General features: G+C 58.5%; 2 protein-coding genes and 1 long non-coding RNA gene across 4 annotated transcripts; 2 read left to right on the top strand and 1 right to left on the bottom strand.

Moving 5' to 3' along the window:
• Window positions 1–762: 762 nt before the first annotated feature.
• LOC139358412 (uncharacterized) lies at window positions 763–2,286 on the top strand. The gene is made up of 3 exons (XR_011613165.1): window positions 763–842; window positions 1,786–1,840; window positions 2,149–2,286. It is a non-coding gene; the product is annotated as an uncharacterized lncRNA (long non-coding RNA).
• Window positions 2,287–4,545: 2,259 nt separating this feature from the next.
• LOC105470531 (ribosomal protein S21) lies at window positions 4,546–6,026 on the top strand. Of its 2 annotated transcripts, none has more exons than XM_011722616.2 (6): window positions 4,546–4,623; window positions 4,814–4,876; window positions 5,124–5,187; window positions 5,357–5,428; window positions 5,814–5,869; window positions 5,963–6,026. In XM_011722616.2, the coding sequence occupies exons 2-6, from the start codon at window positions 4,827–4,829 to the stop codon at window positions 5,970–5,972; spliced, it is 252 nt and encodes an 83-aa protein (XP_011720918.1). In that variant the 5' UTR covers window positions 4,546–4,623; window positions 4,814–4,826; the 3' UTR covers window positions 5,973–6,026. The 2 variants fall into 2 exon arrangements, with proteins under 2 accessions (XP_011720918.1, XP_070935178.1); XM_071079077.1 differs by having other exon boundaries at window positions 4,552–4,575.
• Window positions 6,027–6,132: 106 nt separating this feature from the next.
• LOC105470530 (Cdk5 and Abl enzyme substrate 2) lies at window positions 6,133–25,754 on the bottom strand. Its single transcript, XM_011722615.3, has 10 exons — window positions 25,366–25,754; window positions 13,990–14,061; window positions 13,784–13,876; window positions 12,430–12,507; window positions 11,635–11,743; window positions 10,915–11,080; window positions 10,379–10,482; window positions 9,848–9,954; window positions 8,717–8,921; window positions 6,133–8,582 (listed from the first exon to the last, which is right to left on the bottom strand). The coding sequence occupies exons 1-10, from the start codon at window positions 25,734–25,736 to the stop codon at window positions 8,442–8,444; spliced, it is 1,446 nt and encodes a 481-aa protein (XP_011720917.1). The 5' UTR covers window positions 25,737–25,754; the 3' UTR covers window positions 6,133–8,441.
• Between the last annotated feature and the right edge of the window lie 845 nt (window positions 25,755–26,599).

The following is a 26,599-nucleotide window of genomic DNA, read 5'->3' as shown; positions in this document are numbered from 1 at the left end:
CCACTTTCACTTCCTGCTTGCACTGAATGTATAGACGGCCAGTGGTCTTCTCAGAGCATCCATCCTGTCCTGGACATGCGTGTATGCAGCTTTGTCAAATTCCCTAGTATACAGAAGTGGGTTTCTTTCCAGTCTCACTCTGCCACCCAGGCTGGAGTGCAGTGGTGTGATCTCGGCTCACTGCAACCTCTGCCTCCTGGGTTCAAGCGACTCTCCTGCCTCAGCCGCCCGAGTAGCTGGCATTATAGGCACGCGCCACCATGCCCGGCTAATTTTTGTATTTTTAGTACAGCCGGGGTTTCACTATGTTGGCCAGGCTGGTCTTGAACTCCTGACCTCAGGTGATCTGCCTGCCTCGGCCTCCCAAAATGCCGGGATTACAGGCTTATGTTTTTATTGTATTTTTAACATTTTTAACATTTATATATTTCTATAATATATATTTTTATTGTATCATTTATAATATTTTTGTATTCATATTGTAGTTGTCACATCTGTTAGTTTTTTAGAGTGCAACTTACTGCTGAACATGTTTCGAAAGACGTTTAGTGAGGAAGACAAAAGCCCACGTCCTCAACAGACCCCTTAGATTCTTCTTTCCTTTCCTTTCTTCTCCTGCGCTCAGGCAGCTGCGGTGGGAGAGACAGGACCTCCTGCTGGGGCAGCACCAACCGCTGGAACAGGCTCAACAGTTCCCACACTGCCAGTGAGGTTCCTGATGGTGACACTGGCCAGGCCAGAAAGGTTTGACATTTACACTAGCTGCTTCAGCGAGGGCATTGATCCTGTCCTCTGTGACAGTCACTTCACTGTCATGCAGGATGAGGGCTGCGTAGATGCAGGTAAGCTTGGATAGAGACCAAGATACGGGCTTGCGGGGCTGCTGGCTGCTGGCTGTGGTGCTAAGTGCGGGATGAAATGAGGGCCTCACCCCAGGACAGCCTCGGCTTCCCTGCTCCCCACTTTAGCAGCAGCTGAGGAAATTCGTATCTATTACCATAACTGGGATCCTTTTTTTTTGAGATGGAGTTTTGCTCTTGTTGTCCACGCTGGAGTACAATGGCACCATCTCGGCTCACTGCAACCTCTGCCTCCCAGGTTCAAGCGATTCTCCTGTCTCAGCTTCCCGAGTCTAGCTGAGATTACAGGTGCACGTCACCACGCCCAGCTCATTTTTGTATTTTTACTAGAGATGGGGTTTCACCTGGCTGGTCAGGCTGGTCTTGAACTCCTGACCTCATGTGATCCACCCGCCTTGGCCTCCTAAAGTGCTGGGATTACAGGCGTGAACCACCATGCCTGGCCCTGGATCTTTTTTACTTCTCTGCTAAAATTTGTTTCACTGTATGGAGGGTGTTATATAAAAACTGTTATAGGCCGGGCGCGGTGGCTCAAGCCTGTAATCCCAGCACTTTGGGAGGCCGAGACGGGCGGATCACGAGGTCAGGAGATCGAGACCATCCTGGCTAACACGGTGAAACCCCGTCTCTACTAAAAAATACAAAAAACTAGCTGGGCGAGATGGCGAGCGCCTGTAGTCCCAGCTACTCGGGAGGCTGAGGCAGGAGAATGGCGTAAACCCAGGAGGCGGAGCTTGCAGTGAGCTGAGATCCGGCCACTGCACTCCAGCCTGGGCGACAGAGCGAGACTCTGTCTCAAAAACAAAAAAAAAAAACAAAAAAAAAAAAACAAAAAACTGTTATAATAATGGCCTTACCTGCTAATTCTAGCATCTGTTTTAGTTCTGGAACAATTTCCATTGATTGCTTTTTTTTTTCATTACAGGCCATATTTTTCTGCTTTTTTAAATGCCTGGCAGTCTTTGACTGGATGCCACAATGTGAGTTTTACCTTACTGAGTGCTTGATACTATTGTATTCCTGTGAATATTCTTCAGCTTTTTTTCTGGGATGCAATTACATTACTTGGAAGCAGTCTGCTTCTTTCAGGTCTTGCCTTTATGATTTCTTAGGTGGGACCTGGGAAACATTCAGGGCAGGGATAATTATTCCCCATGACTGAGGCAAGACCTTTCTGAGTACTCCATCCAATGTCTTGTGATTGTCAGTTTGGAAAAGTTGAGGAAAGCAAGTACTATTTCCAGTCCCGTGTAAGCAGAGTAATCTTTCTGGATGTTTTTTTCCCCAGCCTCTAGGAAATGTACTGACAGTACTCTCCTGACCACTCAAGGAAGACCCTCTGCAGACCTCTGGAGTTCCTTCTGCTATTCTGTCCCTTCTAGTCCTCTGGCTGCCCCGTCTCTGGCTTTTTAGCCAGAGAGAATCTCTTAACCCCCCAGGCCTCGCTGGGCAACCCACACACAGACATAGATGGGAAGGTCAGTTGTGCAGATCTCCAACTGCAAACATCAAGACACCTCCGCACACATGCTGAGGGTCTGGAAAGAGCACACATCTCAGGGCCTGCATGAACAGAGTGACCTTCCTGAAAGACAATGGCCTCAGTGACCTCACTTCTGATGCCTGGTTGCTGGAGTTCAGTGGAAGCAACAGCAGACACACTGCCCACATGAACATGTGGTTTCCAAGCCAGACAGAACTTGCAGCCTCAGTGCCAACCAGGTCCAGATGTTACACCTTCCCACAGTCGGAATGAAATTGGCCTGACTCGGACGGTGCTGTCAGGGATCCTTGGTGCCTTTACTTAATCCTGCGTCCAGTGTGCCTACTGTGTGCAGCCCCACGGGAACGCAGCTCCAGCAGCCCCAGGTCACAGGGAAGATGCCAAACAGTTCCACAAATCAGTGTCTAATGACAAGCAGATTGTCACGAGAAGTGGGTTCTCTGAGAGCCCTTAACCATGTAAACTGACATGAGCTTGGGTCAGCGAAAGAATGTGGGAGCTGAGACTTTGAGCTCAGTGTGGAGTAGGGTTGTCCAGGCAAAGGGGTGGTGGGGGCACAGCTGTGTTTCCAGAGGCTCCTGTGGCTTAGCCTATGGGGCTGCTATAGGAGAGGCAGGATGTTCGCGGTCCTGAGCCTGTCCTTGTGGGGTCTTGTCTCATCTGGAAGACAAAGTCCCAAGAGGACATTTAACTGAGGGACTGCCTCGCACACTCCCACAAAGGTGGGGTGGAGGCGACTCTGAGATGTTAGTGTCACAGTCTGGGATTTTTGTTTTCTCCATTAACGGACCCTTGGCACCAGGAATGGGCATGGCATCAGCACTTCTCAGTCAATACTGCTCCACGGAGGAATGGGATGGGGGAAATTGGGAGGGGTTGGGGCAGGGAGAGGGCTGTGGGGTTTGGCCCTAGTTCTGCCACTAGGCTTGGCCAGGCCCCTTCCCTGCTTTCACCTTGTTTTTTTTCTGAGGAGGAATTTCACTCTTATCCAGGCTGGAGTGCAGTGGTGCAATCTAGGCTCACTGCAACCTCTGCCTCCCAGGTTCAAGCAATTTTCCTGCCTCAGCCTCCCGAGTAGATGGGATTACAGACGCCCAGCACCACTCCCAGCTGATTTTTTGTATTTTTAGTAGAGACGGGGTTTCACCATGTCGGCCAGGCAGGTCTCGAACTCCTGACCTCAGGTGATCCACTCACCTCCGCCTCCCAGAGTGCTGGGATTACAGGCGTGAGCCACCGCGCCCGGCCACTGGGCCTTAGTTTTCTGAGGCTAGTTCTACATCTTAGGATCATGTCCCCCTCCCAGAGAAGAACCCAACATTGGCCCCGCTGCTCCTTCCGTCTGCGGCTTGGAGCTTCTCCTAGCAACAGGGTTCAGGCTGCTAACAAGGCCTTCCTCAAGAACCCACCCATAACCAACGACCACACTTCGTGGGTCCATCTTTGTATCATCTTTACTTCCTTGGAGCAAATTCCCAGGAGCGGGTTTGCGGGGTCCAAGAGTATGCACCTCTAGCACTATGACAAAGGCGGCCAAAATGCTTCAGGGAAACGGTGCCCCAGTCTGCATTCTGCTTCCCATGCTCTGCCCTGGGAATCTGACTGGTGAAACATTGGATGGCAGAGCGGTCGGGTGCTTGCGACCCCGCGATGGGCCGGGACCTTTTCCTACCCTCAGGAACCGTCTGAATTTCTTTTCTGCCGAGTTCCTGCTGGTGTCCTTCGCCCACCGGCCCGAGGGAGTGTGAACAGCAGGCACCACGGGAGCAGGCCTCCGCTCGCAGAGGCTCCGTGCCTGGGCAGGAGCACCGCCCCACGCCCCAGGTGGCCGCAGGGTGAGGGGACCCGGGGCGCTGGAGGCGCACTATGGGGGGTACGCCCATATCTCTGGCCCGGTCGGCAGCGGTCAGCGAGGCTCAGTCCCCGCCGCTTCTCCCAGCTGCTCATTCGGGGCTCCCGAGGCGCTCACAGGGGTCGACTGCGTCCGTGGGGCACAACCCACGGGCTAGGATAACACGCCACACAGGGCGACCACCCGTAACGACGCCCCGCGCCCCAGGGTCAGTAGGGCGGATCCTAGAGCCTCCTCCGCCGGAAGCGGAAGTGCGTCAGGGCGTCGGCCGGCAAAAACGCACCGCGCAGACTCGCTGTGGCGGCGTGACCCGGAAGCGCTCGCCGAGGCCCCGCCTTGCCCGCCGATATTTCTGCCGGGTAATTAGCCGCTTCCTTTCTCTCTCGCGCGCGGTGTGGTGGCAGCAGGTGTGGTGCGCGGCGCTGGCTTGGGGCTCAGGGCTGGGGCTGGGGCTGGGGCGGAAGCGGGGGCTTGGACGCGGGGGACGGGGTGCAGGGTGCGGTGTGCGGCTGCGGCCGTGACCCTAGGGGCGGGTTTGCGCCGGGAGCCGGGGCACGGTTCCGGCCGTCCTCACGGCGCCGCGCGGTGACTCCGCAGGCTCAGCCTCGAGATGCAGAACGACGCCGGCGAGTTCGTGGACCTGTACGTGCCGCGGAAATGGTGAGCGCCCTCCCCACGCCCGGCTCACTGCGCCCCCCACATGCCCCTCTTCCGTTTTTACCCAACCACCACGTCCCGTCGCCTGCCCTTGTTCCCCCCACACCCTCCTGTCCTTACGCCGCCACGTCCCTCACGTATCCTTCCCCGGACGTTCCTCTTTTCCATGCAGACCCTCCCAACCCTCCACGTCCCCTCTTTCATTTTTAACCCCCGTGTCCCTTCTGCTCACTGCTCCCTTTCTCCACAGCTCCGCTAGCAACCGCATCATCGGTGCCAAGGACCACGCATCCATCCAGATGAACGTGGCCGAGGTGAGCTGGGAGCCCGGGAGGCGGGAAGGGTGGGATGTATGTGCCGGGAAAGGCAGGCCTGTCCCATTGTGGAGGAGCTCCTAGGGTGAACGTAAGGCAGAGACTGGCTTTGAGGATTGGTGTTTCCCAAACTTGGGGGAGTGGTTTCTGACCCTTCTTCTCTTTCTAGGTTGACAAGGTCACAGGCAGGTTTAATGGCCAGTTTAAAACTTATGCTATCTGCGGGGCCATTCGTAGGATGGTGAGTGTTCCCTGGGCTTTGCTCACTTCGGGACATCGTGGACTTGACCCTGCTTTACCCTGCGCATTTGAGTGTGTGATGGTGCCTGAGTAGATTTGCTGGCAGAGTAGTTTGAGCCAGCTGGACTGGGCTGGCTGCCTGCTGCTTCTTGGGGGTGGAAGAGGGGTGCTCTGAGAAAACAGGCAGCAGACCCTGCCTCCCACTAGGAGGTCCCCCCCATCTCACGCCATAGTCAGGCTGGAGGCTGCCCCTCAGGAGGGGTGGCTCCCCTTCTGCGCCTGTTTCCATTTGCTTAGCGGGGGAGACACATGGGCTGGTGGCGCAGCTGACCTGCCATCTCAAGCAGCCGGAGTGGAAATATTCTTAGTGTGTTTTTTTTCTTAAGGGTGAGTCAGATGATTCCATTCTTCGATTGGCCAAGGCCGACGGCATCGTCTCAAAGTAAGGTTGGGGGGCTCACATTTGGGCAGAGTGAGTGGACTAGGGCTGCTCCAGAGGCGTGGTCCTAACGTTGTCCTTTTCCCCTGGTTCTAGGAACTTTTGACTGGAGAGAATCATGGAAGTGGAATATTTGTCATAAATAAAGAGTGAAAACCTACCTGTGCAGGTTCGTTCTGTGTCTGTAGGCCCAGGGTTGAGGTTTTGCTGTCAATGGGTGACAAGGGTGGGGTACGGTACCCAGTTAGTTGAAAGGAGACAAGCTGTGAAACGTATTGCAAAACCAAGGTTTAAAGGATACATTATCCATTTAGAAACATCTTAAAATAAAATGACTCAAATGTTCTGAGGTCAGAGACTCGCTTATGCACATTGACATCCACAACTGCTACCGACGTGGAAGCAACACCAGGCCTGGTTTTGTGGAGTCACAGCCCAGCTGAACACCTCAGCTCCCGACACCTGGGTGTGTTCTAGGGGATGACACGCTGAGAGTGTAGTTTGGTTTACTACTGGCTTTGTTGCAATAATCCTCGAATACCACACAGTGGCAGCTCTTGGCATCACGACAATGGACATACTGAAGGGAAGGCTTCACACTTCACATAGACCGGTTTGGTTAATAACTTTCACTACATAAATACACAAACTTAAATTACTGTGCTTATCAGCCATTTCTTGCTTTCATGTGTAGAAAGAACCATGAAGACCGGTGTCCCTGGAGGGCAGGTTGTAAACTGGAACAGTTACTAGGAATTCAGTCCCTTACATGCTCATAACATGGGCGAGCTCTTGAGATGGGATCTGGGTGGCAGGAGAGGTTGCTTTTCAGAGGAAAGTTGCCTGGGACCCAGCATGGGGGAGCAGCTTGGAAGTCGAGTCCCCTCTGGGTGCACGTTGGGTTCCAGGGGGTCATCCTTGGCCTGAGGGCTGCTCGATGGAAGGGGATGCTCCACAGTAAATAAGGGCAAAGGCTTTGGTTTGTCCTCATCCTGCAGTCTCTCCTACACACCAGCCATCTCTGGGTCTCAACCCCAGTGAGTGGCTGTGGAAAAGGAGGGCCAGGTGGGTGCTGGCAGCTGTCCTGCACCACTGCTGGGGTCAGGCGGAGTTGCTGGTGGAGTTCTGTGATCCCCAGAATTGGCATCCCCTTTCTGCGGAAGCACCAGTCTGCACAAATAGCATAGAATGTATTGTAATGGGCTAGAGGCAGAGTCATCCCAGAGTCTCTCCAGGGCCAGGGAGGTTTAAAGTAGTGGTAGGAGAAAGCTTGGTGGCTGAGGCAGCGGCCAGTTTTGAGACCAGCTGACCCATGAAGAAAAACTCAGCAGTCCTTGGTTATTCAGTGTTTTGATGAGGCAGCTAGCTGGATTGCTGGACCATGTAAAATTCGTTGCAAGAACTTCAGACAGATGTGGAAAAGCTAGAGATGGGGCCCTGCACAGAAGGGACATTGACCACCACTTGGAGTCCTTTTAGCATGGTGGGCTGCCCTGGCCGAGGTGGCTAAGACAGCACCTGTTTCCTGCCTCAGAAGAAAAAGACTGATGCACTGACCCTTTGAGGTTGTGTGGGGTGTGGTCAGTGCCCTCCTGCCTGAGGGTCAAGTGTGTTTTTAGGTCAACTTTGGCAGACCTCATTTAACCATTTTTTGTTCCCTTAAAAAAAACCCCAAAAACCCAAATCCCAATAAATATGTTATTTTTCTCCATCACAATATTGCTTAGAAAAATAAGAGCCGGCAAGCAGCGATTGTCCTGGAGGCCCAGAGTGTCTCCTGGTGAGAGGCAGAGGGTAGAGCATGGCATGGTATGGGCAGCTGTCTGTTGCACCCAGTCGGTCTGTAGGACACAAGGGCGTCAGGATTTCACAGTGACACAATGTTTGAAGAACAGAGGTCCAAGAGTCCAAGAATGAGATCAAAATAAATCAGGAGACTGCTCCTGCTAGTTTAACTGGACACCAAAAGCTCCATTTAGGACGCAGTGAGGTGGGCGGAGAAAGCTCTGGAGGAACTCGGCTTTGGGTGGCAGGGAGCCAGCGGCACAGTCGATGTTGGGAGATGCTGCTGAGGAATCCATACCCGAAAAACCAAATCTCCAAGATGAATGCCTAAATAAGTTAAACTCAGCCATTTCAGTGTGTTCAGTGAGGTCTAGAAACCCAGATCTCCACCCCAACGCTGTGGTGGCTGCGGTGGTTTACAGAAGGCGAGGCGTGGGGAGACAGACTGCAGCCGGCTCACTGCTACACGCTGTGAACCAAAGATCCTGGTGCCAGGCTGGTCTGAGGCACGTGAAAAAAAATACCAATAACAAAACCCCACATTTAGTTATGTAAAAATCCAGGCGAATTCTCAGAAATCCCCTTGGAGGGACAGTGCATTTGGGGATGAAAGCGACGTCACTTTCCAAGGAAACAGCAGAGGCAAAAAGGAGAGCCGTACCAGCGGAGGCCAGGTGCCTCCTCTGGCGGGTGCTGGGGGCACTGGCAGGAGGCAGCGCGGGGCTTCAGTGAGACACTTCCCTGGCCAGCAAGTGCACCTCGGTGCCCTGAGCCTTCTGTGGAGCCTCTGCTAGAACTGCTGGGTGAGGCGCCTGTAATGAGGTAACACTTGGTTCTCGGGAAGATACAGGGCCAGCTCCAAGGCCACGAGCACTGTGAACTCAAACCCAATCAGGTCACGCCTGTTGAATCGAAACCTTTCTTCTAACTTCTGCAGGGGAGAGAGAAGGGTTACACGGGAGCCTTCCCTCTTCCACGTTTCCCGCCCAGCCAGCCCCATCTCAGCAGTGGCCCTGGCTGGATGTCATGACCCTGCCTGCAGTGCCTGCCGAACCCAGCACTCACATCAATGAGCTGCTTCACGCCGCTCTTGCGCAGGTCACTGCTGATCTTGGCGGCCAGTAGCACGCAGGCGCCGGCGCACAGCTTGCGGTTCTGTTTGCTGAGCTTGCCCTGCAGGACCAGCTTCTCAAAGTACACGTAGGCCATGGCCACCGTCACAGGCTCCAGGCTGCACTCCTCCGACAGGCTCCGCATCTCCCGCTTTAAGCTGTGGGTTAAGACAGAAGCCATGTCCCTGGGGCTCTGGCTGGGGCTGAGGCGGCAGCCCCCTGCCACCACCAAGGAGGCTCGAGCAATGTGGCTTTGGGCTGCAAGAAACACCACTGTATCCTTCAGGGCAGTAACCTCCACTGTACCACGTACAATGCCCAGGGCAGGGTGCAAGGGCAGTGACAGGCAGGCTGGGTCTTGGCTTCCCCCCTCCCTTGGGTGGGCACCCACAGCAGGTCCCACCTGTGCCTGGTGGGTGGAGCCACAGAGGACAGGCCCTGCTTTTGGTGGGGGGCAGTGGCCTCTGATGAGGGGCAGTTTTAGGAAGAGCCTTGAAGGGAGGTGCCGGGGTGTGGGGTGAGCCACCCTCTGGAACACTGGGGCAGAGGCCAGGCAAGGCAGGCCCCCAGTACAGGGCCGTGGCCAGGAGTCCAAAGTGAGCCCAGCAGTTTCGCTGCCTTCAGCTCACTTTCCTCTGGTCACAGGGGTTCTCAGTGTGGCAAGATGTGAGAGCAGAGGCAGGTGGATGGTCTTGGTGAGCACCCAGCATGCCTGGACGGGGTGCTTTGTGGGCCAGGGGAAGGGCCACGGAACCTGCTCAGTAAAATAGCACACACTGGGAGCGGCTGGGCACAAAAGAGGCCTTGTCCTGCTCGAGTTTTACAAAGATCCTGGGCTGCTGCGAGGGTTTGGCTGAGAGGCCCGGTGGTGTGTGGGGGGATGAAGTGTGATGGGGCCGCGGGGGGCCTGGCTTGGCGGGCAGTGGAGGTGGGGGAGCTGCTGCTGGGGGCCTGGTCAGAGGTGGGAGGGGGTTGAGGATGGGCAGTGGCTAGACTTGTCAAGCTGGAGAGAGAATCTACCAGAAACTGGAGAGGCTGGCAGGGCCTTCCAGGACGATGAGATGGTCTGAGAGGGTGTCCTCACCTCCTGATTTTGCTCAGCGTCAGTTTGACGTGTGGGAACTTCTCCCTGAAGGTCTCGTTCATGTCCTTTTTGAGGTCTGAGGGCTTCACGTATTCTATCACTGTGGTCTGCAACAGACAGTGGACAGGGTTGGGCTGGCCCCTTCCACAGTCATGGGTCCCACCTGCCCGGTACCACGATGGATTTCTCACCATCCTGGGTTTGCAAACATGCATAAGGTGCGGCTTGAGAGGCCCCGAATCTCGGAGAACAAAATGGCTCAAGAGAGAACCCCAGAGCCCATGCATGCTTGGTATGGGGAGAGCCAGGCTGCCAGGTGCTGAGGGCTGAAGGGCAAAGGTCGACCCCAGCTGGAGTGGCCAGCACTGCTCCCTGGCCTGCCCTGCACACCACCACTGTCTGTGGTGCTGCAATCTGGGATGGGGGCACGTCACGCCCCTGGGGCGGCTTTGCCCACAGCCTGCCCTGCACGCCCTGAGCGAGGACAGGTGTGCAGCGGCCTGTGCCCAGGCCCCAGGAGCGGGCACTCACCATGTACGACGCAAAGATGAGGACGCGCTTGTGCTTGCCGCAGGGCCACTGCGGGTCATCCAGGAGGTTGGGGTTGTACTCCAGGGTGTCCCCCACGTCGCCCCCTGTAAGAGAGGCAGCCCCTGACCCACCAGGAGTCTTGAACAGTACCCATCTAGCCCCAAGGTCTGGCAGGCCGGTGCCATGGCGGGACAAGGCCGAGCGGGGGAGGGGCTCCAGGCCATGGTTCTCGCTCTCCCGAAGGGCCCAGGGCTTAGAGCAAGAAAAGGATGTCCTGAGAGGAGGGGCCCTCCCTGGAGTCACCTGTGGATGCAGCTCCTCCCCACTGCCCGGCTCAGGCCAAGCCCAGGGCCAGCGATTCGGTGTGGAGCTGTTCCTCTCCTGAGTGGCTGCCACCTGACCCTGTTCCCCAGGCTCCATCGTGCACAAAGGGCTACAGATGGAAAGGGGCTTGCTGGTGCTGCTGCAGTCCCTGGGCCGTGGTTAAGGCACGCGGGCCACCCTGTTCCGGGCTGTGGTTAAGGCACGTGGGCTACCTAGTTCTGTGCTGGCTGGTGCTGACTTGGTGGGGGCAGGTTTATGTCTTGACCCTGGCAGAGTCCGGGGGACACTGGGCCGAGGTGTGGGTAGCAGGCCATGGCTGTCAGTCTTGTGTGTGACCAGGGCGTTGGTGGGGTACAGGAACTTCGCATAAGACACGACCTAGAAAAGCAAACACATCTGGCCTCAGCTCTGCTTCCTGGGACCAGAGGGCAAAGTGAGCTCTGCCTGCCTCCCGCTGCAGGAAGCCCAGAGACACACGCCGGGAGCCCTGCGTGGAAAAAACAACTCAGATCAAGCCGTTGAGGCTGCGCCTGAGCTGGACGCTGCTCCTCACATAGCGAGAACATTCCAGAACACCACTGTGCTTTATCTGGGTTCTGCAGCCTGTAACGTTCTCCCTGCCTCTGAAGACCACTGACCACCAGCACAGGCCGGAGGGTTGGCGAGCCCCACCCTGCAGCGGGGAGGTGTCCAGGAGCATCCGGCTATAGTGCAGAGAGCAGACCTCAGGCACGGCCAGGCTGCCGGGGGAGTCTGATGGGCTCGGGCCGTGTTCTCAGGGCTGCACGGGCCACATCCACTCCACCCTTGTGTTTTACGTGGAGCGAAGCACAGCTCCACGTCTGCCTCGTGGGCACTGACGTGTGGGACTGCTCCCACCTGCCTGCCTGGCCCTGATGGCACTGGACGTCTGCCTGCAAAGAGGCTCTTACCTTCCCATCTGCTCCCAGCTCCACACCTTCCAGCTCAAAGACCATCTCGGAAGACACAGAGACACCACCGGACGGGTGCCTCTGCTTCTGGCTGTCCACCCTCAGGTCACTGCAAACATGGGAGAGGCAAGGGGCTGTGGCCTGTGCTGAACTCAGGCTCCGGCCGCCCAGCCCACCTGTCTGCTGGCCCGAGGCACGCTCGGGAACAATGTCAGCACAACCCCTCGGGAAAGAAAGGCGGCCCTGGTGTGACCAGGAAGGTGCACGTCAGGAGTGCGTTCACGGAACAGGGGTCTTTGAGCCCTGCTTCCCCAGTACAGACACCGGCTGGTAGAGCCCCCGGGGCAGCGCCCACCTTCACTAGCCCTCCACGGGCATGTGCCCACGCCTGGTCAGGTTTCTCCACCATGGTTTTTAAGCCAGGGCCACACATAATCCCCACCCCACAGCTGTTTCCTCCTTCCCTGAATTACGCACGGATACAACTGCCTGGATGGTCACAGGGCCATGTGGCTCTGACCACAGGAGGTGGGATAGCCCGGCCACCTGTACATCGACAGCGTGAACAGAAACCGGCCCCTCTGGAGAATGAGGACCTGAAACGGCCCTGGGTTCCTGAGGAGCTTTGGTGGAGGTTGACGTGCTGAGCCTCACATGAGCCCAGGGGCAGCCTGATGGGGATGCAGCCTCACCTGGGGGCGCAGTGCCCTCTGATGCCTCCTGGGCCTGGTGGGGACCAGGCCTTGCCTTCTGCCCAGACGCATACCGCATGCGAGGCAAGGGCTGAGTACTCACCTGATCCGCAGGCCTTCCCCATAGGGCAGGACCGAGAAGGCCGCACACAGGGACCGCCTGGCACAGATGAGCACAATCCTGCAGGGCGACAGAGTCAGCGGAGACAGGGGCTGCGGGGCAGGGGTCAAGGTGCTGCTGCTTCCAGAGCTACAGACATTTCCATGGAAAATTCCTTCTGCCTAAATTCAGGTGCCGGGAGACTGCCCATGCTGCCCAAGGGGACTTGGGCCCAGGAGGCCGGGTGGCCAGAGCCACTAAGCCTGGCCCCCCAAGCTCTCAGAGTGGATTCCCTACAGGAGCTACCAGGGTGCCCCTCCCTGGGACGCGGCTGCACGTGGGCAGGCCCAGCAGTGACATCCTGAAGGCTCCTCCCTGACCCAGTGCGGGTGGGGCTGGCGGCCTCACCTCAGGATCTTGGCTCATTCAGAGATGAGAGGCGGCCAGAGGGGACAGGATGGCGAGGCCAAGGGCTGCCTCAAGCCAGACCTCAGAAGTCCTCGGTGGTGCGGGGCTCCACGCCACCAGAGAGGGCCTGATCCAGGTCCATAGAGAGGCTGGCCTGGAGGCTCCCTTCCAAGGCGCTCGAGCAGTCAGGCTCCGGGCCAGGGAGCACAGGCAGAAGCCACTGTTTCTCCTTCCTTAGACACTGGCTCTGCCCTGCCTGGGCCCAGGGTCTCACCAAGGGGACAACAGCGGGAGAACTTCTCCCCCTCTCTGGCTGGGATGACGGGAGCCAGGGCTGGCACTCACGTCTGCTGGAAGCTGTATAGGACTGACCGGGAGGAAGGGTCCGTTCAGACCCATAGTCACCATAAGGAGGATGCCCGGCAGGGGGAACTCCAGAAGGAAGGGAGCGCTCTGGACCTCAGGACACCACAGGACATGCAGTGAGGGGAGTACGGGTCCACAGGAACGCCCCCTAGACACCCTGACACAGTCTCTCAGGGTGCACCTGGGCACGGCTGCGGCCCTCCGCCAGCTTTGGGCAGCCTCTCCTCCGTGCCCCCAGCAAAGCCCAGCCCTCCTCCCCACACATCTCACAGCCACGCCCGTTTCTGTGTCTCCAATTTTCCTTCATGTCAGCACTGTTGTTGGACGCCGGCGTCCACACGTGGCCCTTCGTGTGGGAGCCCAGAGAGGATGACCTCGCTGTGGTGACACCAGGGACCCGTGGGTGCTTGGCTGATGTGGAGCAAAGAGTGTGGTGGGGAGGAGGGTCCACCTCTAGAGGTATGGGCTGTGGAGCGGGCGGGAGTCTTGGGAGCGGAGGGAAGATTGCTTGGCTGACACGGGCAGGACCCCGTGGGCCTCTGGAGACCACAGCCCTGGCCCGGCTCCTGGCTCGGCCTTATACCTGCTGTTCCTGGTGTCGTACTGCCTCATGTTCTTGATGAAGTGGGTCTTCTTCAGGCCTTTGTGTCTTGGTGATCCAGATGTGTGTTTGGTTCTGCAAGGCAAAGGACACAGGTCACTCTTTTCCTCCCAGGACCCTCTGGCCCCGCAGGGGTCAGTGGCAGCCCGAGCGGAGTTACAGAGCTCGGGGCGGTCGGGGGCGTGTACCTCTGTGCTGGAGCACATCCCACGGCATCTTCCAGAAACTCCAGGGAGCAGCGCTGGGATGTGACTCGCTTCCTGCAAGATGACAATGGGGCCTCAAAACAGGCATGGGGCCACCAGCCCAGGCACCGCCTTTGTGGCCAGAAACCGAGTGCCGCCCGCCGTGCAGGGAAGGGCCACTCTCCAGCCCAGCTGCACACCCACAGGCCGAGGGGCTTCCAGAGCCTATGCAGACTGACACAGGGAGGAGGGGCACCGCATGCCTCTAGAGGTTCCTGTTTCAGAGGCACTGAGCTCTTCTCTGGGGACCAGCGGCCCTGGGGACAGGTTCCTCAGGCACAGCGCAGCACAGCACAGCACGCCAACCTGCGCTGCCCACCAAGGGTCGCTCGGCCCCAAGCAACACCCTGCTGGGGGCACCGCCAGCTCTGACAGGCCCATCCCACCCAGCGCTGCCTGAGGCTGGCGCTACCTGCCCCTCCCTGAAGCACAACTTAGCATCGGGGCACCATGGCGCAGGCAGGCGGGGTGGGCACTGGGCAGCCCTTGCTTTCAGGCCACCTTCCCGTGGCTCACAGCTCCCTGCATCAGCCACGCCCTCCCACCTCAGCGCCGTCATGGGGGCTCCTCCTCGGTCGGGAACATTGTGTTCCTGCTCTTCCGGTGGCCACTCTTTCTGAACTTTTTGGCTCACAGGCGGCCCCGAGGGAGGCGGCCCGGACCGCGCCACTCTGTGACCTGCTCACGGCACTGGTCACTGCAGCAAGGAGGTGTCCCCGCCTCACCACCCACCTGCCGTCTGCCTCCCCTTCCAGAGTGCCGGCCCCATGGATGGGCAGGGTCTGTCCCCGTTCACTGCTGTCCTCAGTGCCTGCCCTCCTGCCTGGACTTCAGGAGTCTCCCAGGTGTTTCCCATAAGTGAAACGTGCAGGCGGATATTTGTTGGCTGAATGACTGTACAACACGCTTCCCTGAAGACCCCCTCAGGACACAATACCCACTGCTCCTCAGACCCTCGACCCTCAGGACCAAGTGAGGCCATCCTGATGTGGAGACATGACGTGGTTCAGTAACTCTCAGGGCCACGCAACTCCAAGCGCAGAGCTGTCTTGAACCCGGGTCTGTCAGCGACTCCAAAGCTTTGTTCTCTCCCTTATACTGGGAGCCATGAACGTGTGTGCCTGGGCACCAAGGCATTCCAAAAACATAGCTTAGGAGATAAGGTCCAATGCCAGTTGATGCAGTGTTGCAGTATTGGAAAACCACTCCAATTGCAATGACAATGATGGGGCGACGTGGTATGGCACATCTGAGGAGCCTGCCTGCCCTGCAGGGCTGTTGGCCCCCAGAGGGGAGCGGTTGGTGGTGGTGGTGACAGTGGTGGTGACAGTGGCAGTGGTGATGGTGATGATGGTGGTGATAGTGGCAGTGATGGCGGTGACGGTGGTGATGACAGTGGTGATGGTGGTGGTGGTGACAGTGGTGGTGGTGGTGACGGCGGCAGTGATGGCGGTGACGGTGGTGATGACAGTGGTGATGACGACAGTGGTGATGGCGGTGGTGGTGGTGATGGCGGTGATGACAGTGGTAGTGGTGGTGGTGATGGTGATGATGGTGGTGATGGCGGCAGTGATGGCGGTGATGGTGGTGATGACAGTAGTGATGGCGGTGGTGGTGATGGTGATGATGGTGGTGATGGAGGCAGTGATGGCGGTGATGGTGGTGATGATGACAGTGGTGATGGCGGTGGTGATGGGGCCCTCTGTGGGGTGCTGTGTGGTTTATTAAATGGAGCAACTTGGCCCCCCGGCTTGGCATGGGGCGTTCTCAGCGTGTCAACAGTAGCCTTTTTATTAAGTGTGAGCCAATCTGGACTCCTGGGCAAGGGCAGGTGTACTGCTGGGGGTCACTTCTGGGAACCCTCCAGGTGCCAGGCCAGTGCCATCCTCAGGGTCCCACGGGCCTTCCCCCAGCAGGACCCCGGCTTACACACAAGGCCTGGTGCGCTCAGGCCCCCTCTCTGGTGGAGCCGGCCTGGAGTCCAGGTCCCCACACCATGCCCTCGCCAGGAGCCTCCCACCGAGAGCCAGTGTTTGTCCCAAGGCGCCAGGTTGGGCACAGCCACAGTCCCACAGTGGGTGCTGCCTGTGCCAGCGAGAGTGCCACAGTCACCACCTCACCAACACTCAACGGCGCACAGTAGGGGCAGTGACAGCCACACCCACTCGACAAGTGGCACAGAGAGGCCTGCCCTTGCTCAAGTCACACAGCCAGTGTAGTCCTGGTTGGTACCAAGGCTGTCACCTTGACGCCAACACTGATGCTGTCATTTTTTTTCTTTTTTTTTGAGATGGAGTCTCGCTCTGTCGCCCAGGCTGGAGTGCAGGGGCGCCATCTCGGCTCACTGCAAGCTCCGCCTCCTGGGTTCAAGCAATCCTTCCTCTTCAGCCTCCCGAGTAGCTGGGATTACAGGTGCCTGCCACCACGCCCGACTAAGTTTTTTGTATTTTTTAGTAGAGATGGGGTTTCACCATGTTGGCCAGGCTGGTCTTGAACTCCCGACCTCAAATGATCCGCCAGCCTCGGCCTCCCAAAGGGCTGGGATTACAGGCGTGAACCACCATGTTTTATTTTATTTATTTATTTTTTGAGATGGAGTCTCATTCTGTTGCTCAGGCTGGAGTGCAGTGGGTGCCATCTTGGCTCACTGCAACCTCCGCCTCCCGGGTTCAAGCGATTCTCCTGCCTCAGCCTCCCGAGTAGCTGGGACTACAGGCTCCCACCACCACGCCCAGCTAATTGTTTTGTATTTTTAGTAGAGACAGGGTTTCACCATGTTAGCCAGGATGGTCTTAATCTCCTGACCTCGTGATCCATCCGCCTCGGCCTCCCAAAGTGTTGGGATTACAGGCGTGAGCCACCGCGCCCGGCCCTTTTTTTTTTTTTTAAAACAAATGCTGGACTGATTATGGGGTCGGGTCCTTTTTTTTTTTTTTTTTAACAACAGAGTCTCGCTTTGTTGCCCAGGCTGGAGTGCAGTGGTGCGATCTCAGCTCATTGCAACCTCCACCTCCCAGGTTCAAGCGATTCTCCTGCCTCAGCCTCCCAAGTAGCTGAGAGTACAGGTGCCTGTCACCACGCCCAGCTAATTTTTGTATTTTTGGTAGAGATGGGGTTTCACCATGTTGGCCAGGCTGGTCTTAAACTCCTGACCTCAAGTGATTTGCCCGCCTTGGCCTCTTAAAGTGCTGGGATAACAGGTGTGAGCCACCGTGCCCAGCCGCGGTCAGGTCTTGATAAAACTACCCTAAGCAGAAAATACAGAGTCGCAAGTTAACTTAATACACCTACCTACGGGCATCACAGCTCAGCCCAAACTCAACAGGCTCAGAACGCTTGCACTTGCCTGCAGCTGGGCAAAGTCATCTCACACAAAGCCTATCTTTTTTTTTGAGACCGAGTCTTACTCTGTCATCCAAGCTGGAGTGCAGGGGCTTGATCTTGGCTCACTACAACCTCCACCTCCCAGGTTCAAGCGGTCCTCCCTCCTCAGCTTCCCAAATAACTGGGATTACAGGTGCCTGCCACCACTCCTGGCTAATTTTTGTATTTTAAGTAGAGACGGGGTTTCAACGTGTTGGCCAGGCTGGTCTCCAGCCTCAAATGATCCACAGGCCTCGGCCTCCCAGTACCAGGATGACAGGCGTGAGCCACCGTATTTATAACAAAGTGGGAAACAGCTCCTGTAATTTGTTGGATACTGTACTGAAAGTGAAAAAGAACGTGGTTTTAGGGGGTACCAAGTACAGTTTGAAGTCAGGAACTTAAGATGTAATTAAAATCTTTTAAAAGGCAAAGGCAACAAGAGCTTGTTGAAAACAAGCTAGGATTGAAAACAGAAAATCCAGTAAAACGCCTGATGCCTCACACTGGCCCCATCACCAGACACAGCTGTGCACCCGCCCAGTCCCAGCTGGAGGTAGGGGCAGGGGACCAGCCGGATGGCTGCAGGTGGGTGAGCAGCTGGCCAGAAGAGAGCACTTGGGCGATGGGACCAGGAGGGGCTGGGGATGCAGTGGGCTGGCCTGGAGAGTAGGGTGGGTGGGGAAGGAGGAGCTAGGGCAGGCAGCAGGCTCTGAGGGCAGCGGAGAGGCACAGCACCCAGTTGTATGCTGAAGGGGTGTGTGTGGCAGATGCTGGCTGTCCCGAGAAGCCCAGGTGAGTGAGTGCTGGCCTGTGATGGGTGAGGGTGGGCAGGCTGCCCCAAGAAGAGCCCAGCGGAGGCTGGATGGGCAGGGCCCGTACTGGGGAAAGAAGCCGGTGAAGGAGGAGATTTGGGGACTGTCCCCAGATAGGTGTTCGTGTGTCCTGCCCCTACAAGGCTGGGCCTGGAGGCCCTGAGGACCGGCCTGTGTGTCTTTCTGGAAGCTCCTTCCCACGGGTAATTACCAGGGGATGCCTGGGTATTTGCATGCCTGGGACCTCATTTGGAGGCCCGTGAGGGCCCCAGCAGAAGCCGGGGGCCCCGTGGCAGCCTGCCTGGCAGTACCATTGGAGCCTCTGGCCCAGGATGCAGAGGAGCTGCAGGGGGAGGCTGACGCTGCTGCTGGCTGGCCCAGCTCCTCCATGATTTTCTGGTCGCTGCAGGAACGATGGTTTCTCTCTACCACGCTTTAAAATCTGTTCCCAGCGGGTTCTTCTGCAGATTTTTCTCTGTGATTTCCTTCTCCTTTCTTCTTTGTAAGCATCTTATTAGTAAACTAGATCTGCACAGTTCTAAGAGGGAGGCAGCATTCTGACCCTCATTTCACGGGTGGGTAAACTGAGGCACAGAGGTGTTTAGCAACTTGCCCGAGATGACATGGCTGGTAAGAAACAGAGTGGGGACCTGAGCCCATGTGGATGGCGGGGGTCTGTACCCGGCAGCGCCACTCCCACTGTGTCAGATGGAATGGCGGCTGCTCTCCACTGTTTCTCAGGGGTTCATTTTCTGAACCTGGCCCTGTTGCAGGTCACGTTTTTTGGTTTGAGTCCAGAAGACTCTGACAGTGCTGAAGGAGGTGCCTGCCCATGGGTGCAGGGCAGGGCGGCCAAGTGGGGAGGACGCCGCTTTGGCCTTCCCTTCCCCTCTGCCTCCACGGGCGCTGGCGCTGAGGGAGAACGAGGGAGGTGCTTCCCTTCCAGAACCAGGCTGTCACAACTGCATGTGTCACCACAGCAGGGCGCTGCTGCTAACGGGACGGGCACTGGCATGTGCAGAGGGGACCCAGGCCAGTGTCCACTGCTTGGCCCCTCTGGAGGATGGGCTGGGAACCCATGAGATGGACCCCTGCTCGCCCCGGGCTCCACAGAGAGGTGTCCGTGTGTCTGGCAGACACGGAGAGGATCATGCATGTACAGATGCACTACCTCACACCTGGCTGGGAGCAGCACACATGTCAGTAAGCAGGAGGCAGGACACGCACGATCAGGGGACGGCATGCACAGCATGGCTGCACGTGCACACAGACGCCACGCGGGTTGAGAGGCTCCTCACATAGTGACACAGGTCACTGTCTCAGTGTGGGGGAGGGGCTGAGGAGGGGCACCAGGGAGTGGCGGCTGGCCTGTGTCTCAGCAGGGGAGTGGCTACAGGGGGTGTGCCCAGGCACATGCTCCATGTGCTTCACTCATCCTGCATGCACCGGACCCCTCCATCCAAAACATGCCAGGAACAAGCGAGCAAAGCAGAAAGAACGAGGCCCTCAGCAAGGCCCACACCCCACACCCCACGCCCCACACACTGGGGCAAATGCGAGTTCTGCTGAGTCCCAGGAGGCCCCGCTCCTGCCCAGCCATGGCAGAGTTAGACCGGCAGCGCCGACTCGTGGTTCCCCCCACACGGCAGCAACGTGCTCGAAGCTGCCTCCATCTGACTTTTGGGAAGAAGGGGTTGGGGGTTGGGGCGGCAGGAAGGCTGCCCTCCAGATTTGCGGACACACCTCACTCTCAGCGCTAAACGGCGGGCCACCAACACCTCCACCCAAAGTCAGGCTCACAGACAGGAAGAGAAATCGGCTATTTATTAAACACTGTTTCTAGTGTTCGATACATTTCCTTTCCTTTGTAACGGAAGAAATGCCCAGAAGGGGCTGAGGCCTGAAGACCCCATCCCCATAGAAACCCAAAGCTGTGTGTAGGAGCCGCTGTGAGGCTCAGAGGGAACTCAGGAGGCCCGGCTGGGCGAAGGGGCCGTTGAAATGGCCTTGACAGTAGGTCTGACAGCGTGAGGATAGCTGGGAGCCTCTGCCGAATGACTGCGCTTGTCCCATGGCGTGCCCGCTCCAGCACTGGGGAGACTGGAGCCCTCCCTCGCCGGGAAGGTGTGGGCAGTGGCTTTGTTCAGCTGCTCCCAGCTCCAAGTGTGGGCAATGGTCTTGTCTGACCACCCCCAGCCCCATCCCCTGGCCTGGGCCCCTGGCATGCCATGGACCCTGGGGCACAGCTGTTGAATGCGTGGCTGGTCTCGGGTGCCCTGTCTCATCAAGTCCCAGGTGAAGCAAAAGCCCCCAAGTCGGCCGGGCGCGGTGGCTCAAGCCTGTAATCCCAGCACTTTGGGAGGCCGAGACGGGCGGATCACGAGGCCAGGAGATCGAGACCATTCTGGCTAACACGGTGAAACCCCGTCTCTACTAAAAAATACAAAAAAACTAGCCGGGCGAGGTGGCGGGCGCCTGTAGTCCCAGCTACTCGGGAGGCTGAGGCAGGAGAACGGCGTAAACCCAGGAGGCGGAGCTTGCAGTGAGCTGAGATCCGGCCACTGCACTCCAGCCTGGGTGACAGAGCAAGACTCTGTCTCAAAAAAAAAAAAAAAAAAAAAAAAAAAAAAAGCCCCCAAGTCCAGCACTCCCTGCTGCCTCACCCAGCGAAAGCATCCATATGGGGTCTGGGGCTGGGCGGAGTGGGAGGTGTTGCATGGCCTCTGGGCTGCAATGGGAGATGGGCCCCCAGGCTCTGGCCTCAGTTGACCACTGTCAGCTGCTTGCCAGCTGGAGAGCAAGAAACCCCCAAATCAGGCTTGTAAACAAGGCGCCAGATGCCAGGCTGAAATTGGTTTAACTTGGACAGCAGCTTGGCAATGCTGAGTGGCTCCTGGCCCAGATAGCAGCCTGTCCCACAGCTGCAGCCCAGCCCCAGGCCCAGGCCTTTCCCCAGATGCATCTCGGCACACACCCTCCAGAACTGGGGGCTCTGCTTGCTGATGGCTGCATGCTGGCTCTTTGCTGGGCCACATCTGTCTGCAATTCGGGGAAACTTGTTTGCTTGAGGGGATGCCACTCCCACCTCATTAACGCTGTGACACTCACCAAGGGCTGTTGTGGGTTAAACTGTATCGCCCCCAAGAGAGGGTGAAGTCCGAACCCCAGTATCTGTGAATGGGACCTCGGATGGAAAGAGGGTCTTAGCAGATGTCATCAAGTTAAGATGTCACGGGTAAGTCCTAATCCAACGACTGGTGTCCCTGTGAGGAAATCACCACGGGGAGACATGGACACACAGGAACAGTGAGGCGCGGAGGCGGAGGCGGAGGCAGAAAACAGAGCCACAAGCCCAGGAGCGCCTGGAGCCACCAGAAGTAGGAAGAGGCAGGAAGGATCCTCCCTGGAGCCTGCAGAGGGAGCGTGGGCCTGTCTACACCTTGAGGTTGGGCTTCTGGCCTCCAGAGCTGGGAGAGGCCACGCTGGTGCTGTGAGCCACTGGGTTTGGGGCAGGGGTCAGTGGGGAGGAGGCTGCAGGTGGAGCACCCTGGCACCTGCTCAAACTCAGCTGGGGAGGCCCAGAGATCCTGCTTGCTTTTGGACATTAGGCAATGGCAATGTTAAAAGTGAAAATAAACCTGGTTGGAAGTTCTGTGAGGAAAACAAGGATTCTAACGATTCACTCACTAGCTCAACACAAAGTGCCACACCAGGCTGAGCCTCCCTGGGAAAGAATAACTATTAGGGACTGAGATGTGACTGTTCCCTGAGCAGCCTTGTTGTAACAGGAGGCTCCATTTGGCTAGGTGTGGTGGCTCCCACCTGAAATCCCAGCACTTGGGAGGCTAAGACGGATCACTTGAGCCAGAGTTTAAGACCAGCCTAGACAATATAGTGACACCCCATCTCTGCTAAAATAAAAACTTAGCAGGGTGTGGCGGTGTGCACCTATAGTTCCAGCTACTTGGAGGCTGAGGCAGGAGGATAACTCGAGCCCAGGAGGTAGAAGCTGCAGTGAGCTGTGATTGTGCCACTGCACTCCTGCTTGGGAGACAGAGAGACCCTGTTTCAAAAAAAAAGAGGCTCTGCTCACCTCACACTGACTCCTGCCACATACTTCACCGAGCCCTGGGCACGCATCTGACCTCTGACCTCAGGAAGGCCGTGCTTAGTGTGAACCTGATTCTCAGAGGAGATTGAGGCTCGGAGAGGCTCGGAGAGCAGTGTCACCTGTTCAAGGTCACAGAGGTACTGAACAGTGCAGCTGGGATTCCAAGCCAAGTCTTTTCCCAGAGCCCGGGTCAAACCACCACACGCACGAGACCAACATCAGGGCTACCTTCAGGACTTTCAGAATTCTCTCCATTTCCTGAAACCAACTCATCCTAGAACTCTTGAGCCAGGAGCTAGCAGCCCCTTTTGCTGGGGCAGCCACACTTCCCTCGCCCAGCAGCCAGGCCCAGGGAACACAGGGAGAAATGGATGTCCTCACACTGGGGGCTGCCTATCAGGGGAGGGGCCACGGCCCTCGGACCCAAGGTCAGCACCACGAACTTGGCAGCAGAGCCCCAGGAGGGATGCCTCCCCACCAGGAACAGAGTGGGGTTCAGGAAAGACCTGAACAGGGACGTGGGGGCCGAGGAGGAGGGAAGGGAGGAGACAGCCCTGGGTGAGGCAAAGGGTGGGGGCGCTCGGGCCCATGGTGGGTACGGCAGGAGGACCCCAGGCACCCAGCCCATGCCGCGTCCCATCCTGTGCCAGGGATGCCAGCCACAGCGCACCCTCTAGGATCCCACAGGGCAGGGACGTGCTGCACACGGGCAGCATGCTGCACTCAGGACTGTCACCACTGAGGCTCTGGCCCTGCAGGGGGTGCCTTCTCAGTTACGGGCACTTCCCCGCAGCATCGCCCTGCCCTGCCTCCCTCCACTGGAGTGGGCTCCACTCCATGCCAGGCCTGGTGCACACAGAGGTGCATGAACTCTGTGGAAGGAGGGCCTACGACAGCACCCGGTCCGCCTGGCGTCACCATCCGGTTCTGGACACTCACATGCAGGACTGAGGGAGAAAGCTGCTTCCATGTCAAACAGCAGGGCCCAGGGTTAGGGAAAAGCCCAGCACACCTGCGGAGCTCGGCCCGCGGGGGTGAGCCCACTTCCCATGGAGCCCACACCTTGGGGTCTTGCCCCCCCGCCCTGGAGAGTCGCCACCTAGTTCCATCTCTCCCGCTTTCCTGAAGGAGCCGGCCATGCCAAGTGCATGGGGCCTGGCTGCCACATTTGGGCAAATCATCCCTCTGCTCCAATCACCCTCTGACCCTCCCTGGAGCAGTGGCCAGGCATGTCCGTGGGGGGACATCTTGTGGACAGGTCTGGGTCTGCAGGCGCGCTCAGCCTGGCTGCGGCCAGGAACACTTCCAAGGATGGAGTGCTCTACGACCTGCGTGTGATGCAACCTGCATGTGACATCATCGTCTTTGAGGACAGAGTGCTGTGTTCTGGGCCCAAACTTCCCCAACCAAAGACCTTTGAGGAACCCAATGCCTCAACCTGCCTGAAGGCCAGGGGTGTGGGGCGACTCTGATGACCTCTAGGTAACCAAGGAGGCCATGCCAGCCTTGACCCAAGAGCTCTGTGTCAGCCCCCTTCAGTGCACACCTGCAGGGGCTGCCTCTGGGAACAGCGGCCCAGCAGGCACTTGGACCTGTGGACAGTGGCTTCCTTTGAAAAGGAACCGCAACAAGCAGCCAGTCCTAGGCCGAGAGCCTACAGTCACTCCCGGAGGTGAGGGCTGCGGGGTGGGGTGGGACAGCCCCGGGGCGCAGGAGGCAGGGTTACCCAGGGCCTATGGTCTCTGCGAGAAGGACACAGGGTGTCGGGCAGCGAGGGGTCATCTGGGCAGGGGGCACACGCTGGACAGGCAGGGCTCATGGTTGGGGTTGCCCTGGGATGGGCTGAGGTAGTTCCCAGAAATGGAATTAAGGCAGGCGGAGCAATGGCAAACCCAAGGTGTGACAGGCCCAAGGGTACCGAGCTGAGAGTGATGGGGGGTAGAGCGGGGATCAGCAGGGAAATGACAGGTAGAGGGTGCCAGAGACCAGTGGCTGTGGGACGGGAGGTCTGAGGGGACTCTAGGAACAGGTGTCAGTGACAGTGCCAGGAGGACCCTGGCCCACTTGCTGCATCTGAGGAGGTGGGCATGGAGGGTGTGGCCCGGTTCAGAGAATTCAAGGAGATGCACAGGGCTTTCCATGTGTCCCTGTGTCCCGGGCACTAGTGCCAGTGGATGGGGGTGGGAGCATGTCCAGAGCCCACAGGCTGAGGGTCTCAGGGGTAATAAGGGCTGAGTGAACCCTAAAACCCATTTCAGAGGGCTGACAACATGGAGCCCCAGACCCCATATCCAGGGGCTGAGAGAATTCAGGGGACGATGAACCCTACGTGTGTGGGGGCTGACAGGGCCTGAGGAAACCCTCATCGAGCCCAGGAACCCCCAGTTCTGTATCCAGGACTGAAAAGGCCCCAGGTGAACCCAACCCCTGTGTCCTGGGCTGATGAGGGCCCAGGTCACCTGACCCTCTGTCCTGGCCTGAGGCCCCAGCCTGACCCTGACCCCTGTGTCCTGGGTTGACAGGGGCTCAGGTCACCTGAACCTCTGTCCAGGGCTGACAAGGCCCCAGGTGAACCCAACCCCTTTGTCCTGGCCTCTGTCCAGGGCTGACAAGGCCCTAGGTCACCTGACCCCCTTGTCCTGGCCTGATGAGGCCCCAGGTTGACCCTGTGGCCTGGGTTGATGAGGCACCAGGTGGCTTGACGCCTGTGTCCCGGCCTGATGCGGGCTCAGGTCACCTGAACCTCTGTGTCCAGGGCAGACAAGGCCCCAGGTGAACGCAACCCCTTTGTCCTGGCCTGATGAGGCCCCAGGTTGACCCTGACCCTTGTGTCCTGGGTCGATGAGGCCCCAGGTGACGTTGACCCCTGTGTCCAGGGTGGACAAGGCCCCAGGTCACCTGACCCCCTTGTCCTGGGCTGATGAGGCCCCAAGTAATCCTGACCCCTGGTCCTGGGCTGACCCCGCCCCCGTCCCCGTCCCGGTCCCTCTACCCAGCGTCCTGGGCTGACCTGGCTGGGCCCCCACTCACCTCTGGCGCTGCCCGTCCAGGCCGAGGCCTGTGGGCGCCTGCGTGGGGCTGAGCAGGCCCTGGGGCGCGGGGGTCCTGGCGGGCAGCCCGGGCAGGCCGGCGGGGGGCTCCGGCGGCGGCGGCGCTGGCGGTTCGCGGGCCTCGGCGGGCGGCGGTGGGGGCTTCTCTCCGCCCGGGCCCAGGCTCGGGGGCCGCCCGTCCAGGGAGATGTTGTTGAGGAAGAAGAGCGCGGCCTGGCGGCGCCGCGAGTCCCCTCGCCTCCGCAGCGCCTGCGGCGGGGCCCGAGCGGCCGAAGTCGGCGCAGCGGGAGGCGGGGGCCCGGCGGAGCCGGGGGCTGCGCCCGGGGCTCCACCGGCCGCGGCCGCGGCCATCCTCAGACTGCGCCCGCTGCCGCGAAGCGCCCCGCCCCCTGCCCGCGCGCCCGCGCGCCCGCCCCCCATTGGCCGCGGCGCGCCCACATGCAAATATGTCTCCGTCGCGCTCGCCTATTGGTCAGCGGTGTGCCGCGCTCGGGGCGCTCCCCTGGGTCCTAGAGACCGTCGGGAGCGGCCGCAGGGAGTCGGGAGCTGCGCGCCTTCCCGCCGGTTCGAGTCCCCGTCTTGGGAGCTGCGGCCGCGGGGCTCCGGTCTTCTGTTCCCTTTGCTGTACGGCGGCTTTCACGGTCAGCCTTCATCGAACGCGCATTTTAAGGCTCCGGACCCAGGGCGGCGTGGGCGAGGCCCAGCACACTTTCCTGTCCGGAGGTGTGTCTGGGCGGTGCTTCAGCAGGCGCAGGGTGGCCCCTCGAGGAGCCCCACCGCTTCCCGGAAGGGCCGGCGTTCCACCTGGCCTCCTTCATTGACAGAAGGGACTGAGGGTCTGAGTGGAGAAGGCACCTGCTTGTGATTGAAGCCCGGGCAGAGTCCTGCACTTCCTGCAGTAGCAAAGTGACCTTGAGCCTGGCTTGTGCCCACGCCTTTTTCTGTCCCCGGGTGTCCCTGACTTCAGAACCTGCGAGCCGGCGCCACTGAGATGCTCAGGGCCTGCCTCTGGAGCCTGGGAGCCTGTCTGCGGTCTGGAGGGGAACCCACTGTATCTTTGTGGAGGGACTCAGGGCCTTGCACCCACCTGTGTGCCACCTGCCTGCTCTGTCCAGCTTTCTTTTGTGGGTTTACTTGTCTTTAAAGAGGGACAGTGATTTCAGCCTCAGGGTGTTGTCAGGATGAAACTGGCTCAGTGAGGGGATCGGGCTGTG

The sequence above is a fragment of the Macaca nemestrina genome, chromosome 15 (assembly GCF_043159975.1).
Source record: "Macaca nemestrina isolate mMacNem1 chromosome 15, mMacNem.hap1, whole genome shotgun sequence".
Taxonomy (NCBI): Eukaryota; Metazoa; Chordata; class Mammalia; order Primates; family Cercopithecidae; genus Macaca; species Macaca nemestrina.
Note: the sequence above shows the minus strand (reverse complement) of the source record. Positions and strands in the feature narration are given on the sequence as shown.